An 18,173-nucleotide genomic window follows, 5' to 3' on the forward strand; every position below is an offset into this window, starting at 1 on the left:
GAGTAAAAATTTGAGAGAGGATGAAAGTCTCTTGGTTAGTGAAAGTGAATTGATGAGTTTTGTGGATCCATCTTGGATAGTTGTTCTTGTTTGCAAGTAAGTCAAAAACCTTATTTGTTTGAGAGTGAATTTGAATCTTTAAAGTTTAATGTGAATGATTCTTGCTTATATCTACTTGGTGCAATTGAGAAGACAATTCCTAATGATATGCCCAAGGATGAAGAGGTTTTTGATAAAAAAAGGGAGTGAGCTAAATGATGCTAGCTTTAGTACTAACTTCTTTACTTTCTCTGCTTTACGCTCTGAGGATACATTTTGGTCAAGCTTTGTAAATGTTTCTAGGATGAAATGCAAAAATGATCAATTTGAAGCATGAAATAACTTCTTTGATTTTACATGTGATAAATCTTCTTGTGGTGACTTCACTAATATATTGAACTTCTTTGTGAAGGATTATCAAACGAGGTACCATAAGAGAGATAGATGTTTGGCGCTACCATTTGGGACAACAAAAGATTTTGAAACTTCAATACTTATCCAAGGCAATAATGGTACGTTTGATTGGTTAGTACTTATTTTTGGGTTTTCTAAAGTCATGGTGGTAATTGGCTATACCCTTGACTTTTATAGTAGCAACCTTGTATTTATTGACTATGATTTGTTGATTTTGCTATTATATTCATGTTGTGAGTTTCCAAATGGTCAACATAGAGATGATGTGGGAAGAACATTTGTGCTTGATCCTAGTGATTCACTCTATGATTGTGGTTTGCGTTTGAGCCAAGTGCATATTATATTGTTTGAAAATGTGTTCTTTGTTGATCTTAAGGATGTTTGTTTATACTTCAAGAGTGTTCACTTTTATACATGTGGTAGAGGTCTTTGGTTTAAAATGGTGCATGAGTCTAATTGTGAAGTGTCTTTACTATGCACAATTGTTTGTAAGCATGAAATGCTTGATGTTTTGTTTCTAAAAAGGGGTGGAGATGATATGCCGTCTCAGCATACATCCAAGTCTCGTGAAGAGGCATCAAATAAGGGAGGCATTAAAAGGTCTCTATGGAAATTTGAGCTTGATTATTTTGACTCTTGGCATGAAGTGACTTTGAATGATAAGAAAGTTGGTAGATCTAAATATGCTCTATACATGTGGTATGGTTCTATGTTTGGACTACCTAATTCATTTTCTTTATTTATTAAGTTCATAAGAGTCATACTTTGTGCTTACTTGGGAGATTTTATGACTCTATGTGATGATTTTTTTACATGATTCTTAGAGGAGTCTTTGTGCCTATTAGGAAGAATTGGGTCAAAGGAATGCATGGGCACTTTCTTGTTTTATCATTACCATGCATATATTTGCCTCTTCATGAGTTTATACTTTTCCCCAGTCCTTTCCATGTTTGCAAGGTTCGAATTCGAGGACAAATTCTTTTCAAGAAGGGGAGGATGATACGATCTAAGATAGCCAATGTGCTCCTTAGATGTCAATTGATGGCTACTTTCGCAATTGAAGGTTATTTGTGTAATTTGTCATCAATTGAAGACTGCATGTAATTGGAGGCTATACTTGTAATAAGTGACTACACTTAGTTCCTTAAAATTAGCTTAGGGGTATTTGGGTCATTTGAAGTCAAGTACTCAATCTAGTATAAATAACCCTTAAGGCTTTTATTTTATAGAGACTAACTTTGATGAATGATGAATATTCTTTTGAGAGGTGTAATGGTGGTTTGCCATTGTTGATGACAATTTATTCAAGGTATATTCTTCAAGTGGAATCACACTTCCACTTGAAGGTATTCCTATAGTTTAGATTCACTTTGTTATGTAATTATTGGGTGATTGATTTTTATCAATTGTTTTGCAACTAATACTTTGTTGGGTCTATTCTCAAATTTCTTGTCTTCCGTATTTTAGATTCGCATCATCATTTTCCCCATGAAATAAAGATCACTCACGAATTACTCACAAAGTTGAAGGGCATGTTAGTTAATTACAAATGTTGTTCCATTTCGAATCAGTTTTAGCACAATACAGCCAGTTACCTTAGAAGTTGATCTCGGTTTCTGCATCAGTTTTTTGCAAATATAATGTCAATTCTTTGGAAATTATCCTTCATTATTTAGCAAAATTTTGTTAAAGCCAAATGAGATTTTAATGTTGACAATAGTTGGCGAGTTGCATATTTACTTTAAGGATTATATTATTGGCTAGAGTTCTATTGTACTAATGAAAGAACTACTTGAGTCAATTTATAAAGGATTTAAGCTGCTTTTCTATGAGATCTTGTTTGATTACAAGCTTCTTCGATAGTGAACAAGTGAAGAGAGAGCGGAAAGCAGGCAAAGATAAGAGAAAGAAAGAGTAAAAGGGATTTAGAATGCTCGGAATAAATGCAATTGAGATTAAGAAAACAAACAAAAAACCAATTTGACAGCAATGAGAAAATGGAAGAGGACAGAACAACACTCGCATAAGTTTAGTTTTACAGGTCCATTATATAAAAGATTTAAGTTTTACAATCCAAAACAGACTGATCATTTGCACTTCCATCCAGCCTCAATGTTCTATCTAAAAGGCATAAGAAACATATGTTGGCAGCCATTAATCATAAGGTATTTGAATATAAGCTGCATCACAGACAAATGGAATGTCTGCATACATCCCTGCGAGGGCGCATCTTATGCACTCTAAAACAGTGAACAGATAGGCAAATGCGACGGCAGTCCAAAAATGCATGCCAACTTTGCCCCAGTACACAGCAAGTGGCATCCAACGGCTTATAGTCCCGATAACCTGCAGGGCAATCTCAAGAAGCATCCCCATCACCACATGGAATCTAAAGAAATGAGGCCATTCCTTTCTCCTCACTACACCAAGATAAGCAACAAAGAAGTATGCCATTAGAAACCAGCTTGGTAATCTTCCAATTGCTCCCAGGAAAGGGTATGTCAGAAACTCAAGATCTTCCAAAAAGGGGTGGAGATGATATGCCGTCTCAGCATACATCCAAGTCTCGTGAAGAGGCATCAAATAAGGGAGGCATGCTAAGGTTCTCCACCACCACTTTGGCTTTGTGGTCATCGCAGGGAATCTGTAACTATACGGGACATCTTTTGACGCTCTAGGGGCAAGGGAAAATTGGCTTCGCCTTGGTAACTGGGGTACAGCGTGCGAAAGGCCACCATATTCACCACTGAAAAGAGGTGATGATGCAGAAGAAAGATCAAGGAAGCTGAATCCTGCACCGACAACTCAACTTTAAAAGTGTAACTAGCTTTAAATTCTTTCAACTACTAGAGCTAGCGAAAATCAATTATACTATGAGGTTGTAGAGCTGAGATATAATACTTAAGCATCTGTCGACCGCTTTGTTCTCTCTATCATGCTTCTTATAATCGGAATGCTAAAAGAACTACATTTGACTTACCATACAACTTTTGTCCTCTAATTTTTTTACAGTATTCCAGCTTCGCACATTGGTCTGTTTGAAGTGTATGAGAACAGTAGAAAAAGTGAATGGAAGGATACATATCTCTAATAAACAACACCATCAAGAAGGAATCAAGCCATTTCAGTTTTTAGTTTGAAGTCTTTGAGGAAAAAACAACTACATATTTCTCCTTAAAGACGGAAAAAACAAGAATACACCTTTAAGAATATAACGACATATCACCATAGCTAAATCCACTTCCTAACTTCCTTACATGCATTTTAAGAACTTATGAAGTGGTGGTAGTTGGTGGTGGTAGTGTCTGGTGATAGAGGTAGTTGGTGGTAGTAGTGGTTGACATGGTGGCTAGCGGTGAAGGTTGTCACTACTCACTAGTGGTGGTTGGCGGTCATGGATATGTGGTGGAGGTTCGTGATTGTGGTGGTCCTACGGTGGTAGTTTGATAGAGCAGTGAAAAATGCCACAGGGATCTTTAATTGAACTATGTCTTTAATGATCATGCGGTGGTAATGAATAGAGTAGTGATAAAATGTCATCTTCACAGGAATCTTTAATCGAAAGTCAATGAATCATACCAATTAAGAAAAAAGAAGTGGTTGTAAAAGGAAAAAAAAACAAATGCACTTAATGAGCGGAGATCCCAATGATTGAACCCTTCATTAAATAGAAACAAAACGAGCTACACAGAACCAACATAAAAATCAGATTTATTCTTTGGAAAAAATCAGCTTTCTCAAGCTAAAGAGCTATAGCCTGCTGAGGACTTCGCCCCCTCATTAAGAGACGAAATATCATTCTATTTTTTGTTGCAGTTATTGCATATGATGCAACAGCAACCACCATTTCAATAACACATTTATTATAAATCATAAATACATACTGAAATAATGACAGGCAAAAGGATCAGCACAAAGATGTCATACACACCTTTGGAGCAGGATGTCGGATAGTACCGATGAGGTGCTGGTGAACGTCTAACACATGAGGTTACAACCTTAGAAGACAGCAGCAGTGAACTGCTTGATGATGCAGATCCATAGGACTTGGAGAGGCTTAAGGAGCACCCATTTAGGATCATATTCAAGCCCTTGGAGATGTTCTACATAAAAGAAAATCGGACAGAACCACAGGGAATGGGGGTTAAAGACCAAGCAGACGAAAAATCCACAAACTCTATGGAGAAGTATTAGAAACAAACGTAGCCTAAACAAAGCAAATGCATATACAACTGATTGAATATCAGATGCAGACGCTGGAAGTATTCTACCATCAGTAATTAGTAAATAATATGGCAAATCCCCAATACAATAGAAGTTTGTCTTTATGCATGGAAAGAAATACTTTCCTTTCTCCGTAACCCTGCAGTACAACTATATGAATTTACGGCCAACACAAACCATTAGTAATGCTCCTCGTGGTTTCAAATACTATAAACTACAGTTATTTTGTACCCATTCAAATTGATTTTACATTCAAATAGCCCCTACGCTATTTAGTAACCAAAAAGAAAGGGGGAAAACAACAACAACAACAACAACAACAACAATAAACCCAGTATAATCCTACAAGTGGGAGGAGGGTAGCGTGTACGCAGACCTTACCCCTACCTTGAGGGTAAAGAGGTTGTTTCCGATAGAGCCCCAGCTCAAGGAAAGATAAAAAGAAAGCACTACCAACAAACAGTAACAGCATCAATATAATAAGAAAACAAAGCAAAAGATGTAGTAATAAAGATATAACAATAATAGAATAGAAGACTAACTACTAATACTACTGGTATGGGGAAGAAACACTCTCGATTACGTACTAACCTTCTACCCTAATTCTCGACCTATACACCTTCCTATCAATTGTACTCATTCAAATTGTACATTCAAATAGCCCCTACTCTACTTAGTAACCAAAAAGAAAGGGGAAAAAAGGTGAAGTTGTCCAAGGCCCTCAAGCCAGAAAAACTTCAATAACAAAATAAGGCCAGAAACACTCAATTTATTCTGTCAGGTGAGTGTATTTCAAATGTTGAGCTTGAAATAACTGAATGGTTTGGATATTACATTACATTAAGATGCATAAAACTAATAAGAAGCAATTGAATCGAAACTAATTGAATTTTTTAAAATCTAAACTTTTGTTATTCAAAATTTAGAATAAACTTAAATTTGACCCCATAAATGCTTCAAAATGGCAGATTCAACAACATTACTTTCACAACTATCATATTTAAACCCCCTAAATTCCAATGTTACAAGATTATTACATTGTGGAAGTCGACAAATAGTTGTAAAGGCGAAGACCATAAAATTGAATAATAACAAATGCACCCATTTATGCTTCAAAAATAGCCCTACTTCCGCAAAAACACAAAGGCGGAAAAAAAAACATTCGAAACAGAAAGAAGGATTAAATACCTAGTTGAAGGCATAGAGAAAGAGTGAGAGATGTGCGGGGTGCGAGTGAGTGCTCAGAACTTATCTGTTATGGTGGATTACTGGATTATGAATAAGAGGAAAACGAGCTGTCAATGGGCCACCGCTCACTTCTAAATTGAGCCCATACACCACAGGACAGGGAAAAGTGGGTGGGATAGCCACTTTTGAGCCGGCTATGGGGAAGTGCACGGTTGGTTAGCCACTAATAACATACTCCCTCCGTTTCAATTTATGTGAACCTGTTTGACTGGGCACGGAGTTTAAGTAAAAAATGAAGACTTTTGGAATTTGTGGTCCTAAACAAGTTCAAATGGGGCCCAGAGTATTTGTGTGGTTATAAAAGCTTCTCATTAAGGGTAAAGTTGTAACTTTAAGCTAAATTGTTACCAAATTTCGAAAGGGTTCATTCTTTTTGGAACGGACCAAAAAGGAAATAGGTTCACATAAACTGGAACAGAGGGAGTATGTAATTACTTTTAAGCCATTGTTTAAAATGTCTTTAGCCTTTAGCCACTGCTTCAATAAACTTTACCTGCCCGGACGAAAACACTCTTCTGCTCATAAAGTTCAGGACCAAATGTCCTTAATTTTTGAACTTACAACTCTAAGTTCAGGACTACATGTCCTTAACTTTTGAATGTGCAACTCTAAGTTCAGGACTACATGTCCTTAACTTTTGAACTTTGAACTCGAAGTTCAGGACCACATTTCCTTAAGTTTTGTGCTTGTAACTCTAAGTTAAGGACTACCTGTCCTTAACTTTTGAACTTGTAAGTCTAAGTTCAGGACCTATTATCCTTAACTTTTGAGCTTGTTAGTCTAAGTTCAGGATTTCAGGACCTATTGTCCTTAACTTTTGAGCTTGTTAGTCTAAGTTCAGGACTTTAGGACCTATTGTCCTTAACTTTTGAACTTGTAACGGTAAGTTCAGGACCTATTTTCTTTAACTTTTGAGCTTGTTAGTCTAAGTTCAGGACCAAGTGTCCTTAACTTTTGAACTTGTAATTCTATGTTCAAGGGTGTTGGTTATGTCTATGGCGGTTATCTCCAATTCCTTCACTAGCTGAAATGGACTACAAAAGGTTTTCCTTTTTTGTTTTTGTTTAATTTCGTTTTGTTTTTTCGTGAACGTATATTGATGTGGAGAATAGTAGTTTACAAATATGTTTGTAGTTCTGACTGAATATTTTGATGCGGGGTTCACTTTTCTGGAAAAAGAAAATGCAAGTTTTGTTTTTTGTATTGCTTTTCTTCTGAAAACAATAAACTCCTCACAGACGGCGGCATAGTTCTTTCTTCCTAACATGAAAGAGATAGGAGAAAGGGTAACACGGTCTTTTCATATTAATTTTAATAGATTAGTGGCTACTATTGCTAAGCATTGCAAATGCTGAATAAAAAGTAAATACCACTTTAAAAAGTGGCTACCCACACAATTTTTACCAGAAATATTCCACTAAATGCTAAAACTTTTAAGCCCAACAATTGCAATTCTAATAAACAAGAAAAAAGAAGAAGAGAGAAATGGAATTAATGTGTTTGAAAACGAGAAAAATGAACAAAATAGTTGTTAAGCAACACGTTTTTGTTAGCTGTCAAGCACCTCCATTACCTTAGGGGTGGGCATAAAATCTGAAAAATCGAATTCCGAACCGAACCAAATTAATTTGGTATTTCGGTTTCGGTTTTTTCGATATTTCGGTCTAATTCGGTACTGGATTTTCGATATTTCGGTTCGGTTCTCGTTATTATAATTTTACAATTTCGGTAAACCGAAATACCGAGAATTTGGTGAACCTATATAATATATATGACTATATCTATTATCTAAGCCCAATTACATATATAATATATATGACTATATCTAAGCCCATAGCCCCATACGGCCATACCGTCCCACCCACTCCCAGCTCCCCTAAGCCCAATTACCCAAGCCCCAAGCCCCAAGCCCATTACACTTCCTCTCTAATCTCTTCTCTTCTCTTCTCTTAGACCATCTGAATCAAATTAGGGCATTAGGGCTTAGGATATCATCTGAATCGAGAATCGACTGCGAGTCTACGAGTTACGACTTACGACCAGTCGACAGTCAAGCTCGAGTCTCATCTCATCTTCACCGGTTAACTTCACTACTTTTGTAAGTTTTGTAAGTCTCATCTCATCTCATCCCAGTACTCTCTGAGGTTTCTTCTGAGTTTTTATATTTTTAAATTTTGAACTTTTTGAGTTCACAGTTCGCATAATTTTTTTAATTTCTGATTTTCTGCATCAAACTAATTTAGGGTTATAGGCGGCGATGTCCAGCTCGATTCGATTCCTCACTCCACACAAATTCTGGGCAAACGAAGTGTCGAAGACGCTGTTGTCCTGTTCCAGTGTTCCGAGCTCGATTCAATTTCAATTTCAAAGGTACGTTTCGTTTTCTTTTGGTTGTACTGCTGATTGAATGAACTGTTGTTCCGAGCTTTTCCCTTTAGTAGGCAAATATCATCTGTATCACGTTCATGCTGTTTAATTCATTTGCTTGTATAATAACAGTTGTGAGTACACGACTATGTGTTAGGCTTACCATATGATTACTTTGTTTAGGTCTGATTTTTAGAACTTTCCTTGCATTTTTCTTGTGATAGACACTTTAGGATGATGACAGTTGAGTGAATTCACTGTTAGTCTTCTTTGTTGTGACATTCTTATGGTTGCTGGTTTGGAAAGATTTAAATAATTGTGGACTTGTCACTTGAGTAGTAATGGCCATGGTATTTTATTTATTTATAGATGGCTAGAAAAGGATATTGTTAATGGCTTCTTTAGCCTTTTTAGCTTTTGCTTAGCTGCAGTTACATTAGACTGCTGTTGCATCTGTTGGAAAGATATTGTTAATTTGTTATAGCAGAAACATGGTAGTTGAAGCTACTTATAGCTAGTTTGAAATAACTAAAATCTAAAAGTGCACTCTCATACTTATAGTTAATTTGTTGATTGTTAATTTATGTTTATATTTGTTTAATTTTGTATAGATGGAAGATACAAGTAAAGTAAGTGATGTTGGTTCTAGTGAAAGTTTACCTATTACGGTAGATAGTAACACCAACACCATTGATACTCAAGATTCCAAGAAAAGGAAAGCCATGCAACCTAGGTCTGACGTTTGGAACCATTTTGATAAATTTGAGGTTAATGGGTTGGGAAAGCACGGTGTCGATATTGTAAACAAGCTTATGCTGCTAATTCATCTAAGAATGGAACAACAGGATTGAAGAATCATTTGCTTAGATGCAAAGAATACCCACTTAACATTGCCAAAGATAATAGTCAAACAAAGATAAATTTTCAATCTTGCCAAAATGATGAAGGATCAATTTGGAAATTTGATCAAAAAGTGGTTAGGAGGGCCTTAATTGAGATGATAGTTACTAATGAACTACCATTTAGCTTTGTAGAAAATGAAGGCTTTATGAAGTTTATGAGAAAACTCAACCACTATTTCGTCTTCCTTCTCGTAGAACAATAACAAGGAATTGTTATGAAGTTTACGGTGAATTGAGGCAAAATCTAAGAAGTTCTTTTAGAGAAGCACAACCAAAAATTTGCCTAACAACAGACACTTGGACTTCATTACAAAGAATAAATTATATGTGTTTGACCGCCCACTTCATTGATAGGGATTGGAAGTTGCATAAAAGAATACTACATTTTTGCCCTATCACTAGTCATAAGGGTGAAGAGATGGCTAAAGCTATTAGGTATTGTTTGCTTGAATGGAAATTAGACAAGGTTTTCACTATTACTGTGGACAATGCTTCTTCAAATGATGTCACTGTCAATGAATTGTCTAAACAGTTAGATATGTGGAAAACTAATATGATGATTGGTAAACATCTTCATGTGAGATGCATGGCTCATATACTAAATCTAATTGTGCAAGATGGTTTGAAAGAACTTGATGCTTCTGTGACACGTGTTAGAAATATTGTGAGGTATGTGAGATCTTCGCCTGCAAGGACCTTAAAGTTTAAATAGTGTTGTGCACATGTAAAGGTTTGTACCAAAACGTTGTGTTTGGATGTTCCTACCAGGTGGAATTCCACCTATTTGATGTTGGATACAGCACAACACTTTGAAAAGGCCTTTGACAAGTTGCATCTTTTTTATGATGGATTTTCTGCTTATCAATGTTCTCATCTTTGTGAAGATGGTGGTAATGCAGGTCCTCTTGAATCTGATGATTGGGTGAATGTGAGGAATGTGATAGAGTTTCTTGCAAGATTTCACGAGCTAACTAAAAAAGTTTCAGGTTCACGTTATATCACTTGTAATTCTCATTTTGAGGATGTATCTGAACTTTATTGTCATTTGAAAATGTGTTTAGCTAGTGAGGATGAGCATTTGAGAAAAATGGCTCAGCAAATGTAAGAAAAGTTCAAGAAGTATTGGGGTGAGCCTGAAAAGATGAATAAAATGATTTTTATTGCTTCCGTCTTGGATCCACGTAACAAATTTGAATATGTTGAGGGAGCACTTGAAGAACTTTTTGGGGAGGAAAAAGGGAAGAAAATAAATGCTGAGGTGTATGCTTATATAAATTCTTTGTTTGGAGAGTATCTAAAAAAGTATTCAACCGAATCTTGTCCTCAATCTCCATCTAGTTCTACTTCATCTAACAACACATCTAATACACCTAGTGGGAGTGTTATAAGTGCATCAAAAATAAGGACTAAGCTTAGCTTGAAGAAACAAAAGGAAGACAATGGAAGTGGGGGTGCTAAATCGGAGTTGGATAAATACATTAATGAAGAACAAGAGCCTTTTAGTGAAGAATTTGATATCTTGAGTTGGTGGAAAACACATGCTCCTAGATTTCCTATTCTTTCGGAGTTGGCTCGTGATGTGTTGGCAATTCCAATTTCTAGTGTGGCGTCGGAATGCGCGTTTAGCACTGGTGGCCGTATTCTTGATTCATTTAGAAGTTCATTGACTCCTAAATGTGTGCAAGCTCTTATTTGTGTTCAAGATTGGCTTAGAGAAGAGAAGAATCCTATTAGTGTTGAAAAAGACTTGAAGTATCTTGAGGAACTCGAGCTTGGTAAGCTTTAATATTTTGTGTGTATTTTAATTCAAAATAATATATCATGCTTTTTCATTTGTATGATATATTTGGTCGTATTATCTTTAGATATGGAAAATAATGGAAGCACTACTAGCATGGTTTGATGTATAGTTGCAACTTGCATCTTGAGTGGTAAGTTTAATACTCTATTTGTTTGGTGATAATGATATACTTAATATTTTGTAGTTTTGTTTTATTATCATCAAAATATAATATTCTAACTTATGATTTATATTTTTTTTAGGTTCAAGTGCAATCATGCCCCGTGCTACTGCTCAACGCTCCGATATTTGGGAATACTTTGTGGTGAAAGAAGATAACGGAGAAGTTCGCAAAGTAGAGTGCAAACATTGTGGTCAAGTATATAATGTTAATCCAAAGAGGAATGGAACAATTGGTTTAAGGAAGCATATTAAGCGTTGTCTTGCACGTCTTCCTGGAATTCATGTTTAAGAATTAAGACTGTTTGTTGAGGGATGCCCTCTCTGTTTTTGTTGCACTATGTTTAACTGTTTAAGTGTTAAGACTGTTAAGACTGTTGTAGTTGGCCAGTTGCACTGTGTTTAAGTGTTAAGACTGTTTTTGTTGCACTGTGTTTTTATTGCACTGTGTTTAAGTGTTAAGTGTTAAGTTGTGTAATGTGTAGTTGTGTACAGATTCAACTGTGAACTGTGTTAAGTGTTAAGTTGTGTAATGTGTTGTGTAGTTGTGTAGTTGTGTACTGTGTTAAGTGTTAAGTTGTGTAATGTGCAATTGGCCAGTTGATTGCAGTATTGCATTGTGTTTAAGTTGTTTAATATAGTTGTGTAATGTGCATTGTGCAGTTGGCCAGCTTTTGCTTTTCACTTGTATACTGGTGTGCAGAATGCAGATTGTAATATTGTATAGTATGATATACTGGCGTGCAGATTGTAAAGAACTTGTTGTCTTGTTCAGCTTTTGCTTTTCACTTATTCAATTGTGCATGTGCCATCAGCCATGTGCACTGTTATATATCGGAAAACAAATTCTTTCAGAGTGAAAATTTCAATTGTGCATGTGCACTGTTAGCATTGATTATTCATTGATTGTTAAACCGAAACCGTACCGAACCAAAATAAGAAATACCGAACCGTACCGAAATATTTTGGTATGGTATTTGGTATACACAATTGATAAACTGAATACCGAAATGAAATTCTTAAATACCGAACCGAAATATCGAACGCCCACCCCTAGTTAGAAGTTAATTAGGGAAGAGCTTAGTTATGGCTAGGCAAGAGGATACAGACAAATCATGCATATTGTGCAAGATAAACGTAGTGAAACCCAACATAATGAATTCAGTATCGCAGATATGACGTCGTAATCCTTGAGAAACATTCAAATATGAGTTGGGGTAGTTAAAGGTACCGTATAAGTGTTACGAAAATAAAAAAAAGTGTCACCGGGAAGATAGTCAAAATTTCGGAAGCAACCCTACGAGCACAAGGGCGTGGAAATAAGTAATTAAGGATAATTATAGGCGAGTAAGAACATAAAAAATTCCGTCGGGTATATGATGTAATAAGCTCGCACCTTTACAAGAGTCAGAGGGTTCCCTAATTACTACAATGAAGGACTAGCTGAGGAAATAAGGAAGAAGGTTTCCACCTGTCACGACTCAATTTAGGATCGTGACCGGCACTTAGGAGCAAGTGCTCCTAAGTAAGCCTCATCGGTATTTTACAGAAAATCGGACAGAGTTTCCCCTATTTTTGGACTATCCCAAAAATTTTCCCTGTCTCAAATCAGCAACCAAACATCCTAATAGCAATTCAAACAATCGACCACTTATCAATTAACCAAAATAGTCTTCACCATTACTAATCAACCTACTAACAACCAGAAATACTAATTTATCTCCGACTTTGATAATAAAGAACGATACTCGACATAAGACTAATAGCAAAATAATACTCATGACACTAAAAGAATGACTATGGAGTGACTCTAAAAATTCAAAGAAAAGACCATAACAATTGATAAAGATCTCCGCCCACGCAAACAAGTGCTAGGCTCATCAAGAATTCTCAACCTGTGCGCTCTAATTAACGAAATTCTCACCTGTGTCAATTGTTGTCAGTAAAAAAATTAGCGGGGAATGAGTCGCTAGCTTAGTGAGTAATAACACTTAACCACAACCGTTTTTAATTTGGGGACAATTCAGAAAACATGCTAGTATATCAAACAGAAAACAACATAAAAATGCCCTTTCAGAAACAATAAATAATTTTCAGTCTCATCATACTTTTCTTGTAGTATAATACAAATACAATTCAGTAATAAGCTCGGTAACCACTGTATAATATTAATATTCATATTTGGGAGGTTTCAATGAACGGATCATGTAATCGGTATAATTGTGGACTTCTTTGCAAAAAGTCATATATAACGGTAGTCCCTACTCGAGGGAAACCGGTAACGGTATGCTAGTTCTACCTTCCCACTAGCGAGGGCTATAACGGTGATCTGTAATTACAAGGTGCACCAGGTCTAATGAACCCGCCGTTAGCTATGGGATCCTTCAAAGTATACTCCCATTTATACTTGTCTCTGTAATCCGTATGTACTCGTAGAAAATATTTAAAACCACGGTATTCATCTCATATAACTATTTCGGTATCATATCGAGTAAAAGACTTGTCACATGCAGATTCAATTCAGTCAGTAACATGCTCATATTAAAATCATATGTACATCATGCTAGTTGTAGAAATACAAATTGAGGTAAGGTTACTACTCACCTCTCAAAGCCAACTAACCAAAGCTCGACTTCTTATTGATCCAATTGCTCAATTTGTGTGCAATCTATAAATCATACAAGTTTAGTGTTACCATCAATTGACCCCAAAATTCACTAAATTTAAGTGATAGCGAATTACAAGTTTTGTAACCCACATCTTAGCGTCACTTAAGGACATTGTCTGTTCAACAATCATAATACTATTAAAATAAATTCTCAACAGTTGCTTCATTCTAGGTTCATAGTTATTCAGGAACTAATTTGTTTCACATGGAAATTCATGTTACTGGTACCCACCAAAATCGAGTTCCAAACTCAATCCTAATATTAAATTTCACTAAACATGGTCTAGTTTCTGTATATAAAGATACTAGTTTAACTAAAATACATTGCTATCTTCATCTTCTTCCTTTATTCTAAAACCTCCAGTTGTTTTTCCCCAATTCTCAAACAAATCACACCTTTGTAATTACCCAAAATTACCAAAAATTCCATATCAAAAATCAATATCGCCACAGTAGATGGAAGTTGGCTTGTGGTTACCTGGAACTCTATTGTTGAGGCTCGAAAATATATGCAAATTTCCTTTTTGATGAATCACGGTGTTGCTGCTATAAGCAGCGAAACTTTTCTAAGTTTGATGCTTTAGTGGCTAAGGGTTTTCAATCCCTTATTGAACGCCACAATCTGATGGGCTTTAGCCTATTTCCCTTCTTTTATATATATTTTATTCTTTTGATCTTATTTTATTTGTTTTGCTTCCCTTTTTTGGCTAATGACCAATACACCCTTATTTAAAATATAGGGTATTATATTCTTCCCACCTTATGAAATTCGGTCCCCGAATTTATAACAAGTACGTACCTCCAGACTGAAATAAATGGGGATACTTCGCTTGCATATCTGTTTCTATTTCCCAAGTGGCTTCTTCAACGGTATGATTTCTCTATAAGACTTTAACGAACACAATTTCTTTTGACCGTAGCTTTCTTACTTGTCTATCAACAATTGCCATCGACTCTTTCTCGTAAGACAACTTCTCATCAAGTGGTATAGAAGGTGCTTCAATCACCTGAGATGAGTCAGATATACATTTTCTTAGCATTGAGACGTGAAATATTGGATGGATAAAGGACAACTCAGGAGGAAGTGCCAAACGATAAGTCACTGCTCCCACTCGGTCTAGTATCTCATACGGTCCTATAAACCTGGGGCTCAACTTGCCTCTTTTCCCAAACCGCATCACACCTTTCATAGGGGAGACTCGTAGGAACACTTTGTCTCTAATTGTGAACACTATGTCTCTTCTTCTCTTATCAGCATAAGACTTTTGTCTGCTTTGAGCTGTAAGCAATCTCTGTCTGATCAACTGGACTTTGTCCATAGCTTCTTGTACTAAGTCAGGTCCCAATAAGTTAGTCTCACCAACTTCAAACCATCCGATAGGAGAACGACATCTTCTACCATATAATGCTTCGTACGGTGCCATTTGAATATTAGACTGGAAGCTATTGTTGTAAGCAAACTCAGCTAAAGGTAGGTAAGTGTCCCAACTACCTCCAAACTCGACAATGCAAGCTCTCAATATATCCTCCAAGATCTGTATAGTACGTTCAGACGGCCCGTCTATCTGTGGATGAAATGCAGTACTAAGATCTACTCGCGTACCCAGTGCTTCTTGAAAAGATTTCCAAAAGCGTAAAGTGAATTGTGATCCTCTATCAGAGATGATGGATATTGGAACTCCGTGAAGTCGGACAATTTCGTTCATAAATATCTGTGCATACCTGACTCCACCATATGTAGTCTTCATCGATAAAAAGTGTGTTGATTTCGTCAGTCGATCTACAATCACCCATACCGAGTCATAACCTCTAAGGATTCGTGGTAGCCCGATGACAAAATCCATAGTAATTCTTTCCTATTTCCACTCTGGAATTTCAATTTATTGTAGTAGTCCTGTGGGTAGCTGATGCTCAGCCTTGACCTGCTGACAAGTCAAACAACTAGAAACAAAGTTAGCAACATCTTTCTTCATACCTTCCCACCAATAAAATTGTTTCAGGTCATGGTACATTTTTGTGGATCCACGTTGTATAGTGTATTTAGAGTTGTGGGCTTCTTCAAGAATAGCATGTCTCAACCCATCTACGTCTGCTACACATAGCTTGTCACCCATTTGAAGAACACCATCACTTTCAACAATCATATCCTTGCTTTTACCAGCTAAGGCCTCGTATCTATATTTGCATAATCGTTCATCCTTATATTGGGTGGTCTTAATGCACTCAACTAATGAAGACTTAGATTGAGTACAAGCCAATAATGCCTCTGAATTTCCGACACTAAATCTGATACTTGTATCTTCTAGTCTCTGAATATCTTTGGCCAAAAGTCTCTTTGTAGGAGCTATATGCGCCAAACTCCCCATAGATTTTCTGCTCAATGCATCAACCACCACATTGGTTTTTCCAAGATGATACAAAATAGAACAATCATAGTCTTTGAGTAGTTCCATCCAACGACGTTGCCGAAGATTTAGATCTCTCTGTTGAAAGATATACTTCAGACTTTTATGATCAGTATAAATCTCACAAGTTTCGTTATATAGATAATGTCTCTAAATTTTTAGAGCAAATACCACTACAGCCATCTCCAAATCATGTGTAAGGTAGTTTTGCTCGTGCTTTTTCAATTGTCTCGAAGCATAAGCAATAATGCGATCATTTTGCATGAGAACACATCATAATCCCACCCTCAAAGCGTCACAGAATACTGTAAATCCTCCGGAACCTGATGGTAAGGCTAATATTGGTGCAGTTGTTGGACACGTTTTGAGTTTCTGAAAGCTCTACTCACATTCCTCCGTCCATTAAAACTTTGCATTTTTTGTGTTAGCTTGGTTAGTGGCGCTGCTATTCTGGAGAAATCCTACACAAAATGCCTGTAATAGCCTGCTAAGCCTAAAAAGCTGCGAATCTCTGTAGGAGAAGTAGGCCTGTGCCATTTCTGCACAGCTTCGATCTTCTTAGGATCTACCATAATTCCATCTTTGGATACAACATGCCTTAGAAATGATACCGAGTCTAGCTAGAATTCACACTTTGAGAACTTAGCATAAAGCCGATGTTCTCGCAGTGTCTGCAACACAGTTCTGAGATGATTCTCGTATTCTCCTTGGCTACGAGAATATATCAGGATATCATTAATAAATACTATTAAAAATCTATCCAGAAACGGCTTGAACACCCTACTCATTAAATCCATGAATGTAGATGGAGCATTAGTCAGTCCGAAAGGCATCACAAGAAACTCATAATGCCCGTATCGAGTTCTGAAAGAAGTCTTTGAAATATCTTCATCTTTGATCCTAAGTTGATGATAACCAGAACGGAGGTCAATCTTTGAAAAGTGGGCAGCTCCTTGTAATTGATCAAACATGTCATCTATACGAGGCAAAGGATATTTATTACGTATTGTTATCTTGTTCAACTGCCTGTAGTCAATGCACATTCTCAGGGATCCGTCTTTCTTCTTTACGAATAGTACTGGTGCACCCCATGGTGACACACTAGGTCTAATAAAACTCTTATCTAACAAATCTTGTAACTGTTGCTTTAGCTCCCTCAACTCTATTGGTCCCTCAACTCTGCTGGTGCCATTCGATATGGGTTGTGTGTCAGGTAGCAAATCAATACCAAAGTCTATTTCTCGTATTGGAGGCAATCCTGGTAAATCCTCAGGAAATACATCAGAAAATTCTCTCACTACTGGTACATTCTCTATACTAACTATTTCCTTTCTTGTATCATTTACAATAGCTAAGACACCCAAGAAACCTTTCTTCAGAAGTCGTTGAGCCTTCATAAAAGATACAATTTTGCAAGTCTCTGGAACCTAACTCCCTCTTAGAATAAAACTGGGTTCATTTGGTATCTCAGACTTAACTATCTTTGCATGACAATCGACTTTAGCATAGCAAGAAGATAACCAATCCATTCCCATCAGTATGTCAAAGTCAATCATATCAAGTACAATAAGGTTAGCTAGAGTATCTCTACCCTCAACCCGAATCTGACAAGCAACAATACGTGTATTCAGCTAACAAAGACTCTCCAACATGAGTAGCACCTAGAAAATGATCATTCAATAGCTCGGGTTGTCTACTAAATCTCAAAGCAAAGTATGAGGACACATAGGAGTGAGTAGATCCCGTATCAATCAACGCAAGTGCATCAAATGAACAGACAGAAAGAATACTTGTAACCACTACATTCGAGGCTTGAGCATCCTGTCTAGTAAATGCAAAAACTCTCGCCTGACCTCTACCAGCATTGCCTTGTCCTTGATTCACAGTAGCACAGTCTCCAACACCTCGACCTCTATTTCATGTACCTGTAGCACCTGAAGTATTAC

General features: G+C 36.6%; 3 protein-coding genes across 4 annotated transcripts; 1 reads left to right on the plus strand and 2 right to left on the minus strand.

Moving 5' to 3' along the window:
• Positions 1-2,446: 2,446 nt before the first annotated feature.
• Positions 2,447-6,087, minus strand: LOC142166397 (protein TIC 20-I, chloroplastic-like). 2 transcript variants are annotated; one of them, XM_075225573.1, is made up of 4 exons: positions 5,866-6,018; positions 4,385-4,556; positions 3,434-3,487; positions 2,447-3,245 (listed from the first exon to the last, which is right to left on the minus strand). In XM_075225573.1, the coding sequence occupies exons 2-4, from the start codon at positions 4,533-4,535 to the stop codon at positions 2,608-2,610; spliced, it is 843 nt and encodes a 280-aa protein (XP_075081674.1). In that variant the 5' UTR covers positions 4,536-4,556; positions 5,866-6,018; the 3' UTR covers positions 2,447-2,607. The 2 variants fall into 2 exon arrangements, with proteins under 2 accessions (XP_075081674.1, XP_075081675.1); XM_075225574.1 differs by lacking the exon at positions 3,434-3,487 and having other exon boundaries at positions 5,866-6,087.
• A 4,257-nt stretch (positions 6,088-10,344) lies between these two features.
• On the plus strand, positions 10,345-10,980 carry LOC142166061 (zinc finger BED domain-containing protein RICESLEEPER 2-like). Its single transcript, XM_075224474.1, has one exon. The coding sequence runs from the start codon at positions 10,345-10,347 to the stop codon at positions 10,978-10,980; it is 636 nt and encodes a 211-aa protein (XP_075080575.1).
• A 4,753-nt stretch (positions 10,981-15,733) lies between these two features.
• On the minus strand, positions 15,734-16,764 carry LOC142166062 (uncharacterized). Its single transcript, XM_075224475.1, has 3 exons — positions 16,702-16,764; positions 15,798-16,305; positions 15,734-15,744 (listed from the first exon to the last, which is right to left on the minus strand). The coding sequence occupies exons 1-3, from the start codon at positions 16,762-16,764 to the stop codon at positions 15,734-15,736; spliced, it is 582 nt and encodes a 193-aa protein (XP_075080576.1).
• Positions 16,765-18,173: the final 1,409 nt, after the last annotated feature.

This window comes from Nicotiana tabacum, chromosome 11, assembly GCF_000715075.1.
Source record: "Nicotiana tabacum cultivar K326 chromosome 11, ASM71507v2, whole genome shotgun sequence".
NCBI lineage: Eukaryota > Viridiplantae > Streptophyta > Magnoliopsida > Solanales > Solanaceae > Nicotiana > Nicotiana tabacum.

What these genes read in the sequence shown, in the direction of transcription:
- LOC142166062 (XM_075224475.1), bottom strand. Translation starts at nt 16,764, where the DNA reads ATGGCACAGGCCTACTTCTCCTACAGAGATTCGCAGCTTTTTAGGCTT. An exon ending in GGCTTAGCAGGCTATTACAG is followed by an intron (nt 16,306 to 16,701) that starts GCATTTTGTGTA and finishes ATCTTTCAACAG; the next exon opens with AGAGATCTAAATCTTCGGCA.
- LOC142166061 (XM_075224474.1), top strand. Translation starts at nt 10,345, where the DNA reads ATGATTTTTATTGCTTCCGTCTTGGATCCACGTAACAAATTTGAATAT.
- LOC142166397 (XM_075225573.1), bottom strand. Translation starts at nt 4,535, where the DNA reads ATGATCCTAAATGGGTGCTCCTTAAGCCTCTCCAAGTCCTATGGATCT. An exon ending in TCCGACATCCTGCTCCAAAG is followed by an intron (nt 3,488 to 4,384) that starts GTGTGTATGACA and finishes CACTTCAAACAG; the next exon opens with ACCAATGTGCGAAGCTGGAA. An exon ending in TAGAGGACAAAAGTTGTATG is followed by an intron (nt 3,246 to 3,433) that starts GTAAGTCAAATG and finishes TTGTCGGTGCAG; the next exon opens with GATTCAGCTTCCTTGATCTT.